Source organism: Chiloscyllium plagiosum, unplaced genomic scaffold (genome assembly GCF_037043375.1).
Source record: "Chiloscyllium plagiosum isolate Xiang-an unplaced genomic scaffold, Cpla_swu_hap1 HiC_scaffold_20, whole genome shotgun sequence".
Taxonomy (NCBI): Eukaryota; Metazoa; Chordata; class Chondrichthyes; order Orectolobiformes; family Hemiscylliidae; genus Chiloscyllium; species Chiloscyllium plagiosum.
Genome location: NW_028270158.1, coordinates 40,693,626 through 40,711,524, shown reverse-complemented (window position 1 = coordinate 40,711,524; position 17,899 = coordinate 40,693,626). Strand labels below are relative to the sequence as shown.

Genomic DNA, 17,899 nt, shown 5'->3' with positions numbered 1-17,899 from the left:
AAGGTTGGTCAAGTAATGTCTACATATTTACTTTTGGCGACAAAAGAGAGTGGCACAGGGTGACAGAAAGCAATCCAGTCTTATCTTCTATCAGCCAATCACATGGGTTGCTTGGCAGCAAGGTAAGAAGTTGCTGAGCAGTGCGTGGAAGAACTGGCATAAAGCTGCTTTATCTCCCTACAGGAATAGACGAAGATTTCAGCTCCTCTGATGAATCCTGTTCATTCCAACCACATCACCCACACAGTCGTCATCCACATTCCCGAAGAAACAAGGGGCCCAGTATTCATGATGGACCACAAGCACTAGCCCACATCACAAGCCATCAAACCAGGGGATGGCCACAGCAGTATGGTATAAACAGTTTTATTATCTTTAGAAGGGGAGAGAACTATATTGTGAGATGGTTGGTTGTGGCGAATCTTTTGTTTAATGTTTCAACCAAACAATGTTGGAAGTGTTAGCTTAGATTTTATGCTGAAGTCTCTGGAATGAGACTGGAATTCATAACTTCCTGACTCTGAGATGAGAGAGAGTGCTATCCAGTAAACTATGACTGATCTTTGCTTGGGAGGTGCAGAGGGTAAGATTCCTTCTTAACATTGGGTGAGTTTGGGATTAGTAGATTGTACTTTAAAGCAGTAGTTCTTAAACAGGGGCCAGTAGAGCATTTTTATTGGGCCTTTGAAATAACATGAAAGCACCATGGTCACGTATAAGTGAATTGGCAATGGCTAGAGGCCTTTTTCTGTTCTTGTCCTGTGGTCCTGCACTCTCCTTGGGCAACAGTCCTCTCAGATTCCCATTCTTCCTGCTCTTTTGGTGCTTTTTTCATGCTCTTCTCCCCATATTGCTACCCCCTCTGGGTTTCTGTCAAGTAGAGAAGCAGTGGGAAGCAGGTGCAACCATCTCACTAATACTTATATATAAATACCTGCTTTCCTGAAAACATTAATACATTCTTTACATATGGCACTTATATATTCTGACTGTTGTATTTTAGTTTATGTGAACAGGGTCCATGATTACTAATCCATTGGAAAAGGAGTTAGTCAACCAACAAAGTTTGAGAACAACTATTGAGAGGAGAATCCTGTGTTACTCAATCCACAACAGGAAGTTTTATTTTTTTCCTACCCCATTCTCACATTTCCTTCTCCTTGTTTTCATATTCGCTGTCTTTTCAGAATCTGTCCCACCACAAGGGTATGTCACATTCAAGAACAACCAGGATGAAGATGAAGAGGATATCCGGAATCGTGATGTCACCTCCCCAATTAATGAGCAGGACATAGAGAGCAACAGCAGTAGAGGTAGGTGCAACTGCTCCCTCTTACTGTTCACTGGTTTCTGAGGGCCTGGGCTACTTCCTGACGAATGGTTATGTGTGTGTGAACAAGCAGAAGCATAAATGTGTGGAAGAAATCATTAGCATGTGATCATAAGCACGTGTGTGATTTAGAGCATGATTGAGTTGAGTGAGTGTGTGAATGATTTGTTTGCATGTGTCAGTGAGTGTGCGCATGACTCTATACATGTGTGTGCAAATAACATAGGCATGTGCCTTTGTGAGATGCTGTTATACTTTTATACTTTCGTCTCTGCTTCCAAAGGTTGAACTATGTGACCTAATGGAACAAGACTCTTAACAGCTCTAAAGGGAGCTTATGGTTACAAATCTTTGATTAAGATCTCTACTTGAACTATTAATCAGTTTTCTCCCTCTCTCTTAACCACACTGTCATCTGTGTATCAGTACTGGTTTTACTTTTGCTCTTGTCTGCAAAGTAAGTGACTTCATGGTTCAAAAAATGCTGAAAATTCTTAGTATGCCAGGCAGCATTTGCAGAGAGAAGCAAAGTTAACATTTCAGGTCTGTCACCTTTTGTCATCATAGACATTGACCTGAAAAGTTAATTATATCTCTCTTCTTTGATGCTTCCTGACCTGCTGATTATTTTCTGTTTTTTATTTCAGATTTTTAGGTTTTCTTAACAATGACTGACAGTCTTTCTCCTCTGTAGAGGAAAATCCTTTCTGTATCACTGATATTGTGACCACTCGCAAGAGCAGCGACAGCAGTGGTGAAGGGCTGGCAAAGCCATTGGGTGTTAGTCGTGAGGGATCCCTGGAGAGTAATGAGGTGAGAGAGGGTGCACAAAGATACTGTCTATTTATGAAGATTTCAGGTTATGTCCAATAAGTGAACATGCTTAAATCCTTTGACAGCCCTGAGTCATTTCCTTCTCAGCTAGGCTCCCAAAATGCGCATGCAAATCACTTATCCAGTGTGTAAGAGACTCTCATAACAGGAGAACAGCATTTGCATTTGGGGAACAGCACTGCCACAAAAGATAAACAGAGGGTATGGAGTAAGTGAGGCCAATACCAAGTGAGTGTGGAGCAAATAGATGGAAAATGGGGTGCTGCACAGGAGAATTTAGGGTTGAATAAGTTGTGAAGTGGAGCATTGGGACAAGTGAAGGTTACATTCATTGAGGAGTTTGGATTTACAAATAATCTCTCTGGTTTATGTATTTGAATAGGCTGCATGGAGTGCAGCTGAGGCAGCAACATAGTTAAGTGTACAGTTTTAAAGTGTTCTGTCACAAATAATTCTAAGTTTATCTTCTGGAGTTAGTAAAGGGCAGTGGGAGTTGGTGTTCAGGGTGCGGGGCATTGGAATCAGGCTTTTAGGATGTGGGAGTGGGATCGGATTTCTGAATGGTATCTTGACAGCTGTGCTGCTTGTAATCTTTACAAATCAGACTTGTGTTTTTTTTAAGGATTCGGATCAGTCCAGTAAATCGTCTATCAGGAAACAGAGGATTCGCAGAGGTCATAGCCGGAGCACAGAGAGCACCCACTCAGGAGGCAGTGACATTTACACAATTCCCAGTTCACAGACACAGATTCCGAATAAGGTGGTGGTGGAATATCAAGGGCCAAAGGTACAGTTTGGTCCTTGCTGAAATTAACAGTTGGTGGTGATGGGCTTTCTTCGGTCCTTTTGTGAGGTCAAAACATCATATAGTGATGCAATGTGTCTTCTATGATTACCTATTAAGTTAACATATAATCACACCTGTTTACAGGTGTTAAGAATGAGACACATATTTTGGGATCCTTTGAGCGTGTTCCGTAGTCACCAAGGTCCTCTGAACATCTCCCATGGCCACTAGAGTACTGTTATGGCAGTATTACTTAAAACAACCATCAACACAACGATACCTATGAGCGATCAAAACTCAGCCATTCCCTCCCTCATCACTGTGGAATGATTTCAAAAGGTTGGAAGTTTCTTCCCAATGTCTTCTCTGGTTGCACATTATCCCCTTCTTTTCCTGTGTTATTGTCAATGTTCCTTCTGGTTACAGGACTTGCCAGAGTTTCTAGAACAGATCGGTTGCTTGAAGTATCTGCACATCCTTGAGGAGCAGGACGTGGACTTGCGAATATTCTTGACTCTGACAGAAGCTGATCTGAAAGAAGTAGGCATTACGTGAGTAGGTGTCACATAAACAGGTAGAGCCAAGGTGTACAGCAAACTGAACTCATTGTATTGTAACTGGGTAGAGAGGGGAGCTAGGAGGGACTGGTGAGGTGACAACAGTTGAGGGGGGTTAAAGTAAGAGAGTGGGAGGTGGGTTGAAGTCAGTGACAAAGCTCCAGCACAGTGTAACTTATTGCTGGTGCCTTTGCAGGTTGTTTGGACCTAAGAGGAAGATGACAGCTGCGATTGCCCGCTGGCACAGTAACGCCCTGCCTCTGAGTAACACCTTAGAACAGGTCTATGCTGACCGTCTGGAGACAGAAATGCAGGAAATGGCCATTCAACTTCATAAGGTGCAATTTATTCCATGTGCTGAAAGCAATTGAACTCTATCTGCAAGAATAATTAATTAGGCATTGATTTTCTGGGGTGAAAACAGCTTAAATTAGATAAAAAGCAAAATTCTGTCTACACTGTTCTTCTCAGGGCAGGTACCTTGCAGGTTAAATGCAAAATAAAACTTTGTTCCCACTAAATACAAATTAAAACTCTTCCCATCAAACATTTGCAGGGCAGGCATGACAGGTACAAGACTGGCTGGGTACAGAGTAAAATTCACTCTGCGCTGTTGCATCAGGGCAGGTACAGGATAGGTTTCTTACAGGGTAACATTTTGACTGTAATGTCTCATCAACTCTCCTGGACAGGCACAGAAAAGTTTGGGAATAGATTAAAGAATTTCTTCACAGTGTAGTCAAACACTCCCAGGCTAGGTATAGCAGGGATTAGATTTTTAAAACATCTTTCATAGCATGTGGGCATAGCTGGCAGGTACAGCATTTGTTACCCATCCCCAAAATGCTCTTAACTGAGTGGATAGCTAGACCATTTCAGAGAACAGTTAAGAATCAACAAGAGGGCATTCCAGGTAAGGATGACAGATATCCTTCCCTAAAGAACATTAGTGAATCAATGTTTCTTTTTGCAACAGTTGATGATAGTTGTCACAGTAGCCATTACTGAGACTAGATTTCAATTTCTGGTGAATGAATTTAAATTAAATACCATCATTTGCCACTATTTTCTGTATTATTAGTTCACTGACACTGGATCATCATCTCACCCCAAAAGATTGCAAAAGACAGTAAAGATCCCTCCACAATGCTCAGTATTGAGGAGTGTGTGCATATGAACACAGCTGTACAGGGTAATTCTTAAAAAATGTTCACTAGCCAAACTCTGTTAGTGATGGGATGGACCATAAGACTGCTGACCTCCCTTGCTATTATTTTTAATATGTGAAGGCTTTAGCACTGGATAGCCTGATATATGTCTAATTTCAGCCTCTGAAGTATTGTGGTTCTTTCATCAGAAGTGTGAGGAAGTGGAATTGCTGAAGGGACGAGTGTCACAGGAACAGGAGCTGAGAGCTGTGGTTGAAGGATTTTTAATGGAGGATAAAATTGCCTGGAAACAACAACAGAAACAGATTGAAGATACACATAGAGTCTGTCGAGAATTAGCGATCATCCTTGAACAAATCAAGTGAGTCAGTAATATGAGTCATCAATAATATGGAATTCCTAATGGACTACATATGTAATGGACTGAATGTGTGATGGATTATGTGTATAATGGAGTGACTACCATGGACTGTGTGCGCAACAGTCTGATTACAGCATCGTTGTGGACTGGAAAGACTGACCCTTAATGTTCTTGGACAACGAGAAGTTGGGGTGTATGAGCCAAAGTTGTTGATGTCTGTTGAATGTCTTGGTGTTGACTTATTTAGGCTGAGTTCCTTGTGTTGACCCTTGAATCATGATCATCTCAACTTGGGGAGCAGTTACTCACCACTTTATCCTTTGTCAGGGCTTGCCAGTGTGAACTATCGGCCCGATTTAAAGATGGAGTGGCACAGAGGAGGAAGGCAGACCTAAAGAAACAACCAAGCAGCGTAAAGGAAGGTTAGTAAAGAATCAGTTAGAGAGTGCACTTTTTGACCTCGATTACTACACTGGCAACCTTCATTGTAACTAATGTGCTACTGTACAATCTTAGTGAACCAGACAAACTGAAGGTTCTGTCTTGGAGAACAGTGTCAAGGGTGCTGTCACCTTGTGTGAAAACACGTGGTAAGTGACAGCAGAATGTACCATAATAATTCAGACCCACCTGTATCCTCATATGACTTCACTGGGTAATAAGCCTAGCTGATTACATCTTCCACTCCTTCCCCCTCCACCAATAACCATTGGTCAATTTAACAAGCCTGCATTCAACTGGATCTCTTGGAGATCTCTGAATGACTGATATCTGCAACTTGTTATTGAAGGATCATAACTCCTGATCTTGTCCTTCAATCATTTAATTTTCCAAGTTTTAAAGGGTAGAAGCTAAGAAATTGAACTTAAGAAAAAATATTCCTTCAGTAGACTTGAGTCATTTGAGTCTGATGGTGATGAATTCATGCCCCATTAGAACTTAACTACAAATAGAGACTGAAACTACAATAAATACTGAGGGGAGTGCTGGATTGTTTTGAGGGGGAATGGGACTGTTGTTGAGGCGATGAGGGAACACTACTGTCAGAAAGGTAGTACTGAGGGAAATAGTACTTTCAGCAGGGCAGTACTGCTGGGAGGCTAGTGCTGAGGACAAGGGGCAGTGTTTTGGAAGTTCTACATGCAAGAGGGACAGTACTTAGAAAGTGTTAGTGTCCATTGGATAATCAAGATACATCTTGGCTATTCAGTATTCAGGTGGGATTGTACAGATCTACAGCACAGAAAAAGATCTGAGTTGATCAAAAACAGTGTCCAACTAACCTAATCCCATTTTCCAGCAATTGGCCCATTGTCTTGTATGCTGTTGCATTGCAAATGCACAGCTAAATACTCTTAAATGTTATGAGCGTTTCTGCCTGTACTACCCTTGCAGGCAGTGAGTTCCAGATTGTAAAAGCTTTTCCTCTAAACTTCTGTCCCATACCTTGAATCTACCCCTCCAGGTCATTGATCCTTCCATCAAGGGGAAGTATTTTCTTCCTGTCTACCCTTTCTGTGTTCCTCATAAATTTATACACGTCAATCATGTCCCTCTCGTTTTTGGTCTCAGCGTGCTGTATTTTTGTTTCCTGGTATTTCTGCTGTTCCTGAATTCTAAACAAATGAAATCTGTAATGTATTCGCTGGATCCTAATCTACGCTATGCAATACGTGAAGCAGATGTAATGGTATGTAGAATAGAAATGCGTTCAGATTATCACGTTACTGCCTGTTGTAACAATAATTGCATGAGGTTTAAAAGCCTGGGCTTTTATCATTTGTCATTCCTTAGCATGTTTCTATAATGAGAAAAATCCAAGATGTATTAAAGTTATTCCTTCATTTAAATTCATTCATTTTGCATTCATTTACAGTATCCAACTGTATTTAGCACTTTTGTAATCTTATTTTTCTTCACTTTGACTATGATTATGTGATTAGGAAGGGTTTGGAAGGATGTGGGCCGGGTGCTGGCAGGTGGGACTAGATTGGATTAGAATATCTGGTCGAGTTGGACCGATGGGTCTGTTTCTGTGCTGTACATCTCTACGACTCTATGACTCTCAATCTCTTCTGCTCTAAGGAAAACAATCCCAGTCTGTCCAATCTCTCTTCATAACTGATCCTCTTCAGTAACTGTGATGGGGCACTCTCTAATCAGGGGCACAGACAGGCATTTCAGTGGCCACGAGCAAGACTCTAGATGGTGTATTGCCTCCCTGGTGCCAATGCTAATGATGTTTTTAAGTATTTGCAGCAAATTTTCAAAAGGAAGTGTGAGCAGTCAGAGGCCATTGTAGACATCAGTACCATGACTTAGGTAGAAAAAGTGATGAGTTGCATGGTACTGGACTATCGTGACTGTTACAGAAACATGGCTGAGGGAGGGATAGGTCTAGTAGCTTAAAATTCTGGGGTACAAATGGAAGGCTAGAAGGGAAGGCAAGAGAGGATGGGGAATGATGTTTTTGATTAGGGAAAACATCATGATAGTACTCAGGATATTTCTGTGGGATCATCAGTGAGGCTATATGAATGGAACTAAGAAATAAAAAGGGTGTGATTACTTCGGTGGAAATATGCTATAGGTCCCATAATAATCAATGGGAAATTGAGCAGCATATATATAGGGCGATCGCAGATAGCTGTGAGAATAATAGAGTTGTAATAATAGGGGATTTTAACTTTCCCAACATAGACAGTGTTAAGGGCTTGGATGGGGGAAATTTGTTATGTGAGTTCAGGCAAAATTTCTCAATCAATATGTACAGAAGGGGCAAAACTCAACCTCCTCTTGGGAAATAAGGCAGAGCAAGTGACTGAGGTGTTAGTGGAGAAACACTTTGGGACCAGTGATCATAACATTATTAGTTTTAAAATAGTATGGAAAAGGATAGGTCTGGTCCACAAGTTAAAGTTCTAAATTGGGGAAAGGCCAGTCTTGAAAGTATTAGACAAGAATTTTCAAAAGTTAATTGGGGGAGGCTGTTTGGAGTTAAGGGACATCTGGCAAATGTAATGCTTTCAAAAGTGAGATAACATGGGTTCAGGGCCAGCATGTTTCTGTTACTGTGAAGGGCAAGGCTGGAAGGAGTAGGGAACACTGGATGACTAGAGATAGTGAGACACTGGTCAAGAAAAAGAAGGAGGCATATGTCAGGTATAGGCAGCTGGGATCAAGTGAATACCTTGAATATAGAGGATGTCGGAAATCACTTATGAAGGATCTGGAAGGCAAAAAGAGGACATGAGCTAGCTTTGGCACATAGAGTAAAGGAGAATCCAAAGAAATTCTACAAGTATGTTAAGGGCAAAAGAGTAACTATGGAGACAATAGGGCCCCTTAAAGATCAATCAGGCCATCCATATTTTGGAACCACAGGAAATGGTTGACATCCTAAACGAATACTGGCGGAGATATTTGGATCATCAACAGCATGGCTCAGTTGCGGAAGACTGGAGGATACTTAATATTGTGTCATTATTTAAGATAGGCTGTAAGGAAAATCCAGGGAACTACAGAGTGGTGAGCCTGACGTCACTGGTGGGTAAGTTATTGGAGGGGATTCTGAGAGACATTATCTACGTACATTTAGAAAGGCAAGGACTGATTAGGGATAGTTAGCATGGTTTTGTGTGTTGGAAATCATGTTTCAAAAATTGGATTGAGTTTTTTTGAAGAAGTGACCAAGAAGATAAATGAAGGTAAAGCAGTAGATATTGCCTGTATGGATTTTAGCAAGGCCTTCGACATGGTACTGCATAATAGATTGGTTGGTAAGGTTAGATCACATGGGATCCAGGGAGAGCTAGCCAATTAGATAGAAAATTGGCTTTACAGTAGGAGACAGAGGTGGTGGTAGAGGGATTTTGTTCAGCCTGGAGGCCTGTGACCAGCGGTGTGCTGCAAGGATCAGTGCTGGGTCCATTGTTGTTCGTTATTTATTTAAACATTTGGATGAGAATATAGGAGGCATGGTTAGTAAGTTTGTAGATGGTATTGGTGGTATAATGGACAGTGAAGAGTACAATGGGATCTTGGTCAAATGAGTCAGGGGACTGAAGAATGGCAAATGGAGTTTAATACAGATAAATGTGAGGTGTGGCATTTTGGAAAATAAACCAAAGCAGGACTTAAACAGTTAATTGTAGGGCCCTGGGGAAGTGTTGTTGAACAGAGACACCGAGGCATGCAGGTGCATAGTTCCTTGAAAATGGTGTCACAGGTAGTCAGGCTGGTGAAGAAGGCATTTGGCATACTTACCTGCATCGGTCAGAGCTTTGAGTACTCGAATTGGGATGTTGTGTTACAGCTGTGCAAGAAATTGCTAAGTCCAGATTTGGAGTACTGCATATAATTCTGGTCACCATGCTATAGGAAGGATATTATTAAACTAGGAAGGAGCATAGAATAGAATCCCTATGGTGTGGAAACTGGCCCTTTGGCCCAACAATTCCATACCGACCCTCCGAAGAGTAACCTACCCAGACCCATTCCCCTACACTATTACTCTACATTTGCCCCTGACAAATGCACCTAACCTACACATTCCTGAATACTATGGGCAATTTAGCATGGCCAATTCACCTAAGCTGGTAAAAACAATGACTGCAGATGCTGGAAACCAGATTCTGGATTCGTGGTGCTGGAAAAGCACAGCAGTTCAGGCAGCATCACCTAACCTGCACATCTTTGGATTATGGGAGGAAACCAGACCACCCAAAGGAAACCCACGCAGAACTGGTGGCCTGAAATGCATCTACTTTAATGGAAGGAGTATAGTGTGTAAGGCAAATTATCTTAGGGCTTTGACTAGTGCTTGGGAGTATGACGTTATTGCAATCACAGAGACTTGGTTGAAGGAAGGGCATGATGATTGGCAACTAAATGTTCCAGGATATCGATGCTTCAGACAGGACAGGGAGAGAAGTAAAAGGGGGGGTGTGGAGTTGCATTGCTGGTCAGGGATGATATCACGGCTGTGCTAAAGGAGGACACTATGGAGGTCTTGTGAAGTGAGGCATTATGGGTGGAGCTGAGAAATAAGAAGGGTGCAGTTACATTGTTAGGGCTGTATTACAGGCCTCCCAACAGTGAACGTGAGGTAGAAGAACAAATAGGTAAACAGATTATGGAAAAATGTAGAGGCAATAGGGTAGTGGTGATGGGAGATTTTAATTTTCCCAACATTGACTGGGATACGCTTAGCGTCAGAGGTCTGGATGGGGTAGAATTTGTAAGAAGAGGCCAGGAGAGTTTTCTAGAGCAGTATGTCAATAGTCCGACGAGGGAAGGGGCCATATTGGACCTGGTACTGGGGAACGAGCCAGGACAGGTGGTAGAATTGCAGTTGGGGATTTCTTTGGGAACAGTGACCACAATTCTGTAAGTTTTAGAATACTCGTAGATAAAAAAAAAGAGAGTGGTCCGAAGGGAAGAGTACTAAACTTGGCCAAGGCCAATTATATCAAAATTAGGCAGGAGCTCAAAAATGTGGATTGGACACCGCTATTTGAAGGGAAGTTCACATTTGAGATGTGGGAGGCTTTCAAAGATAAGTTAAAGATAGTGCAGGATAGGCAAAGGATAGGAAGGGCAAGATTTGTGAACTGTGGATGACAGGAGAAATTGTATGACTAGCCAAGAGGAAAAGGGAAGCTAAGAACAGAACGGGCCCTGGAGGATTATCGGAAGAGTTGGACAAGTCTTAAACGTGGAATCGTGGGCTAAAAGGGGTCATGAAATAGCTTTAGCAAGCAGAATTAAGGAGAATCCCAAAGCATTTTATTCTTATATAAGACGCAAGTGGGTAACTAGAGAAAGGATTGATCCACTAAAGAATAATGAAGGAGCGCTGTGTGTCGAACCTGAGAGAAAGGGTGAGATTTTGAATGATTACTTTGCATCAGTGTTCAATGAGGAGAGGAACATGATGATTCTTGAGATTAGAGATAGAAGTTTGATTAGTTTGGATCACGATGGAATAAGTAGTGAAGATGTGTTGAGTAGGCTAGAGGTTATTAAGGTGGACAATTCCCCAGGACCAGATGGGATCTATCCCAGGTAGCTGAGGGAGGCGAGAGAGGAAATAGCTGGGGCCCTGACAGATATCTTTGTGGCATCCTTAAATACAGGTGAAGTGCTGGAGGACTGGAAGGTTGCTCATGTTGTCCCCCTGTACAAGAAGGGTACTAGGGATATTCCGGGTAACTACAGACCAGTGAGCATGACATCGGTGGTGGGGAAGTTGCTGGAGAGGGTTCTGAGGGATAGGATCTATTTATATTTGGAAAAGAATGGGCTTATCAGTGATAGGCAACATGGTTTTGTGCGGGGGAGATTGTGCCTTACCAAGTTAATAGAGTTCTTTGAGGAAGTGACCAAGTTGATAAATGAAGGAAGGGCTGTTGATGTTATACATGGACTTTAGTAAGGCGTTTGATAAGGTTCCCTAAGGTAGACTAATGGGGAAAGTGAAGTCACATGGTGTGCAGGGTGTTCTCGCTAGGTGGATAAAGAACTGGTTGAGCAACAGGAGACAGACAGTAGTGGTTGAAGGGAGTTTCTTGAAATGGAGAAAGGTGACCAGTGGTGTTCCACAGGGGTCAGTGTTGGGGGTCACTGTTGTTTGGAAGAGGGCACTGTTGGTATGATCAGCAAGTTTGCAGGTGACACGAAGATTGGTGGAGTAGTAGAAAGCATAAGGGACTGTCAGAGAATACAGGAGGATATAGATAGACTAGAGAGTTGGGTGGAAAAGTGGCAGATGGTTTTCAATCCAGACAAATGTGAGGTGATGCATTTAGGCAAGACTAATTCTAGAGTGAATTATACAATGAACGGAAGAGCCTTGGGAAAAGTTGACGGGCAGAGAGATATTGGAGTGCAGGTCCATTGTACCCTGAAAGTTGCTGCACACATGGATAGAGTGGTCAAGAAGGGATATAGTATGCCTGCCTTCATTGGACGGGGTATTGAGTATAAGAGCTGGCAAGTCATGTTAAAATTATACAAGACATTGGTTCGGCTGCATTTAGAATACTGTGTACAGTTCTGGTCGCCACATTACCAAAAGGATGTGGACGCTTTGGAGAGGGTGCAGAGAAGGTTTACGAGGATGTTGCCTTGGAAGGTGCTAGCTATGAAGAGAGGTTGAGTAGGATAGGTTTATTTTCATTAGAAAAAAGGAGATTGAGGGGTGACCTGATTGAGGTTTACAAAATCATGAAGGGTATAAACAGGGTAGATAGAGACGAGCTTTTTCCCAGGGTGAAGGATTCAATAACAACAGGTCACGCTTTCAAGGTGAGAGGTGGAAAATTTAAGGGGGATACACGTGGCAAGTACTTCACACAGAGGGTGATGGGCATTTGGAATGTGTTGCCAGCAGAGGTGGTAGAGGCAGGCATGGTAGATTTATTTAAGATACGTCTGGACAGATGCATGAGTAGTGGGGAGCAGAGGGATAGAGATGCTTAGGAATTGACCGACAGGTATAGACAGTACATTTGGATCAGTTCAGGCTTGGAGGGCCGAATGGCTGTTCCTGGGCTGTAAATTTTCTTTGTTCTTTGTTCTTTGTTCAATGTGCGAACTCTACAGACAGTTGTCCGAGGCTGGAATTGAGCCTGTGTCCCTGGCGCTGTGAGGCAGCAGTGCTAACCACTGAGCCACTGTGCCTTCAAAGGTACAGCAAAGTGCAGGCCCTTCAGCCCTCGATGTTGTGTCAACCTTTTATTTTACTCTAAGATCAAACTAAGCTATCCAAGAGTCACTTAAATGTCCTTTAATGTATCTGACTCTACTATCACCGTTCGCATTCCATGCACCCACCATGCTTTGTGTAAAGAACTGATCTCTGACATCTCCCCTAAACCCTCCTCCAGTTACCTTAAAATGATGCACCCTTGTGATAGCCATTTCTACCCTGGGAAAAAGTCTCTGACTATTCACTCTATCTATGCCTTTTATCATCTTGTACACCTCTTCTTCGCTCCAATGAGAAAAGCCCGAGCTCCCTCAACCTTGCTTCATAAGACATGCCCTCCAGTCCAGACAGCATCCTGGAAAATCTCCTCTGCACCTTCTCTCAAGCTTCCACATCCTTCCTATAATGAGGCAACCAGAACCAGGGCTCTATAGAACTATAAGATAACCTCCCGGCTCTTAAACTCAATCTCCTTGCTATTGAAAGCCAAGACAACATACGCCTTCTTAATATTCCTATCAGCTTGGGTGGCAACTTTGAGGGATTTATGGACCTGGATCCCAAGATCTCTCCATTCCTCCACACTGCCAAGAATCCTGCCTTTGACTTGTATTCTGTATTAAAATTTGACCTTCCAAAGTGAATCACTTCACACTTTTCCAGGTTGAACTCCCATCTGCCACTTACCAGCCCAGTACTGCATCCGATCAATATCCAGTTGCAACCTCCACACCATCCAACTTTTTTCAAGCAGGTGAAAAAAAATTAACAGGAATATTACTGAGACTGGGAGTTTTGCGTTATTAGGCTGAGACTTTTTTCTCTGGAATTTGGGGGCTGAGGGGTGACTTTATTTGAGATTTATAAAGTCATGAGCACAGATAGGGTGAATAGCCAATGTATTTTCCCCAGGGTAGGGGACTCCAAAACTAGAGGACATAAGTTTAAGTTGAGAAAGGAAGGATTTAAAAGGGACCTGAGGGGCAACATTTTCACACAGGGGCTGGTGCATAGATGAAATGAGTTGACAAAGAAGTGGTTGTGGCAGGTACAATTACAGTGTTTAAAAGACATTTGGACAGGTACATGCATAGGAAAGGTATGGGCCGAATGCAAGTAAATGGGATTAGCTCAGTTTAGGTAACCTGATTGGCATTAACGAGTTGGATGAAGGGACTGTTTCTGTGCTATGTGATTCTATGACTGACAATCACGTCCCTCCATAATGTGGACTCCAGAATTGCGTGTAATACCTTAGCTGTAGCCCAACCAACAGTTTCTGTAACCTCCCTGCTCTTTAACTCTATGCCTCCTTAACCACTTATACCCCAGTTCTGACACCTTTTGGGACCGGCGTACATGCACACCAGAGTCCAACTGATTATCAGTGCTTCCCAGGATTCTACTGTTCATCTTGTATCCCCTTGCCTTGTTTGTCCGGGTGAAGTGCATGTCTCACACAATCAGAATAAAATTTCATTTGCCACTGATCAACTTGTAACATAAAGCTATCCTTCTCACGTTTTTGCCATTCCACCAGTTTTTGTGTCCTCTGCGAATCAATCTTCCTACATTCAAGTTTAAATCATTTATATAAACCACAAACGGCAAGGGCCCAAACACTGACCCATGTGCGACCCCACAGCGCACAGACCTCCAATCGGAAAATTCCCCTGAACTATCACCCTCTGCTTTCTGCCATGCAGCCAATTATAGATTCAATTTCCTTGGAACTCATGGGTTCTTAATTTCCCTATCAGTTTCCATGCGGGACCTTGTCTAAAGCTTTACACAAGTCCAAGTAGACCATATCAATGCATTGCCCTCAACACCTAGTTACCTCTTTGCAAAAGTGACCAACTCCTGAACAAAACCATGCTGTCTGTTCTTGATTAATTCCTGCCTCTCAATACAGATTAATTTTGTCCCTCAGAATTGCTTCCAATAGTTTCTAAATCACCAAGTTTGGACTGACTGGTCTGTACTTTACTGGTTTATCCCTTGATCCCTTTTTGAGTAGCAGTACCATATTGGTGTCCTCCAGTCCTACAGCGACCCTCCTGTGACCAAAGAGACTATAAAAGTTTTGCAAGCCTGCTATTTTCTCCCTTACCTCACTCATCAACTTGGAATACATTTCATCTAGCCCTGGAGATTTATCTACTTTTAAGCCTGCCAGTTGGTCACTACTGAATTCTAAAACCTGCCTAAAGCTGCTGATATTGCTAACCTTGGTTCTTTTCTTTTCCCAGAAGGCCTTGCTAATTGGAAATCTGTTCTAGGATCTCTGAATATATCGGAATTGAGTGCTACTCTTAAAGACTGTACAGGAGAAATGGGTGAGCCAAGTTATGAGTAAATCTGCAGCTTAGTCTATTGAAGTTTTGTTTTACACAAACTACTGGCTGTCTGTCGATATGTAGAAGAGCACTGAATCTCCTTCACTGTCAGAGAATAGTAATTGCCTATCAAGAGATATGAAACGCAGACACCGAATTCCTGTCACCAACCTCTCCAGCTTTACTCCGTGTTGAAGTTGTCTACTTGTTCGTTTCCTCAGGTGTGTGGTCAGAACAGTGCAGTCCATGACTCCACTACATCTAAAGTGAAATATGTCAACCATCCAAAAGGCATGTTCTAATTCACTAGTTTCATCTCATATTGTGAGCTGGACTCTAACTGGGATTGAATCCCTCTCTATCTAGACTGAGAGTGACCCTGAATGTGTTTTAGCTATATTTACATAGAGTTTCTGTTTCTAGGCAAAACTATACAAATAGTTGAACAGAATCTGGAAAACCTGATAAATTCAGACAAAGGAAGCCTGGAGTGGAGACAGAATGCTGATATATGACACGGGTAGGTGAAGCGCACATGGAGATATCTATCTCAGCACTAGCATTGTTTACTGTGTACCATATTATCCACTATGTAGACCTGTCCTCTTTCTGACTCTGCTCTGACAGTATTTAAGGCTTTGTTCTCTTTCTGGCAATCCATATTCATGCAGTAACCCCCACTGCACCAACTTTAGATTTTCTCAGAGATGATGGGCTGTGTGAATGAACAAAGATGTAGGTGACTGTGAACACATTCTGTCTGGTGATAAATTTTGTTTAAGCTGCACCTTTTTTTAAAAAATGTTCTTTACTGATTTAATTGTTAATTTTGTTTTTGGTTTTTCTTTCTTCCTTAGACTCAACACTGTCAAATGTCTAAAGGATTCATGGAATCCAGTATTAGCTAACTGGACGGAGGGTGAAAGTGCCACCCGAAGAAAAGCAGCCTTTCTCTGTTAGTTTCTAGGCCTCAGGCCTCTACAAGACCCAGGCTGACTCGGGGATGAAGAGTAGGAAAGACAAACAGCTCAGCCCTGTACAGGCCCTAGTGAAGTGCAGAACCTGAGCAGTTATTTTGATGCACTGGTGTGAGAAGGAGATGTTTGAGCTCAGCACTGAGCAACCCATCACCATTCTGATGAGATGTGCCTCTCTGGTTGACTGGACTCTGGAGGTGATGCTTGTTTGCCCATTATGTCACTCTTCGGTGACTCATCTCAATATTATTTCCTGTCAACATCTGTCCAGCTGAAGGAAGTGCATTCTGATCCTCTGAAAACTGATTACTCCAGCGTTAGGGCAGCCAGGTTAGACGCAGATCCTTTCTTCACAGTCTCAATGTAACTGGAAATATGTTAGTCAAAAGTTGCAGTGGTGACATGGAATTGTATATGAGGGAGTATATGCTGAAAAGTGAAACTATTTGGCCAGCGGTGATCAACGACATGAAACCAACGTTTACGTGTCCATAGGGGAATTAGAAGGCTATAACTGAACATTCAGCAGAAACCAATATTTGAATGTGAACAGTGACCATATGAAGATCAGGTCCTGGGCTAATGAACTGTGAGAAAGTGAGGACTGAAGAAGGGCTAATGCCCGAAACGTCGATTCTCCTGCTCCTTGGATGCTGCCTGACCTGCTGCGCTTTTCCAACAACACATTTTTCAGCTAATGAACTGTGACCTGTTATAGAGCTCAGGCCCTTGGCTGATGAACTGTGACCTCATAAAGAGCAGGATATTGTTTGATGAGTGTGTGTCCTGTACTGTATAGAAAACACTTGTCCAAAGAATAAACCAGAGTCTATGTGACACCTGAGGCATGACATGAATATAATCACAGAATGCTGGTGTGTATCCAAAAGCTGTATTAACTGGAACATGCTTGCGTCACTACTTTCTCCTGACATTCATTTGAAGCTTTTGTTTCATATGGAAATATATTGAGTTACTTCAATTTGAACTTGGTTAAAGAGAATGAGTTTTTGTGATTCATACCTTTGTGTATAAAAGTGATTCAGTAGAATCATAGAAATTTGCAGCACAGAATGAGATCCATTATTTTTCTGAGAGAACAATCCAATGTAATTCCATTATCCAGGTCGAGAGAAAGTGACAACTGCAGATGCTGGAGGTCAGAGTCGAAAAATGTGGCGCTGGAAAAGCACAGCAGGTCAGGCAGTGTCCAAGGAGCAAAAGATTGACATGTCGGGCATAAACCCTTTATCAGGAATGTGAGGCAGGGAGGGGGCAGAGTGATAAATAGGGGGGGGAGTGTGGGGCTGGGGGGGCAGGTCGTTAGGAAAGCAACAGGTAGATGCAGGTGGGGCGTGATGATGATAGGTTGGAGTGAACAGGTGGGAAGGAAGATGGACAGGGAGGACAGTTCAAGAGGGCAGTGCCAAGTTGGAGGATTGGATCTGGGATGATTTGGGGGAAGGGGAGATGAGGAAACTGGTGAAATCAACGGTGATGCCTTGAGGCTGGAGGGTCCCAAAATGGAAAATGAGGCATTCTTCCTCCAGGCGTCAGGTGGTTAGGATTTGGTGTTGGAGGAGGCCCAGGACTTGCATGTCCTTGGCGGAGTGGGAGGGTGTGTTGAAGTGGTCAGCCACAGGGCAGTGGGGTTGTTTGGTGTGTGTGTCCCAGAGATTTTCTCTGAAACGTTCCACAAGTCGGCATCCTGTCTCCCCAGTGTAAAGTAGACCACATCGTGAGCAGCAGACATCGCAGATGAGGTGTTTGGATGTGCAGAAAGATCTCCCCTGGATATGGAAGGATCCTTTGGGGCCTTGGATGGAGGTGAGGG

The 17,899-nt window shown here is 42.8% G+C and overlaps 1 protein-coding gene across 2 annotated transcripts in view; it reads left to right on the top strand.

Annotated features, from left to right (window-relative positions):
• anks3 (ankyrin repeat and sterile alpha motif domain containing 3) overlaps positions 1-16,902 on the top strand; it is a 34,577-nt gene extending 17,675 nt beyond the window's left edge. For both annotated transcript variants that reach the window (XM_043711547.2, XM_087997846.1), the window contains exons 7-17: positions 184-354; positions 1,188-1,313; positions 2,025-2,143; positions 2,787-2,951; positions 3,378-3,502; positions 3,705-3,846; positions 4,866-5,038; positions 5,366-5,460; positions 15,002-15,088; positions 15,512-15,608; positions 15,946-16,902. In XM_043711547.2, coding sequence (XP_043567482.2) covers positions 184-354; positions 1,188-1,313; positions 2,025-2,143; positions 2,787-2,951; positions 3,378-3,502; positions 3,705-3,846; positions 4,866-5,038; positions 5,366-5,460; positions 15,002-15,088; positions 15,512-15,603 — 1,295 coding nt within the window. In that variant the 3' untranslated portion in view covers positions 15,604-15,608; positions 15,946-16,902. The remainder of the gene's footprint in view (positions 1-183; positions 355-1,187; positions 1,314-2,024; positions 2,144-2,786; positions 2,952-3,377; positions 3,503-3,704; positions 3,847-4,865; positions 5,039-5,365; positions 5,461-15,001; positions 15,089-15,511; positions 15,609-15,945) is intronic.
• The last annotated feature ends 997 nt before the right edge of the window (positions 16,903-17,899 follow it).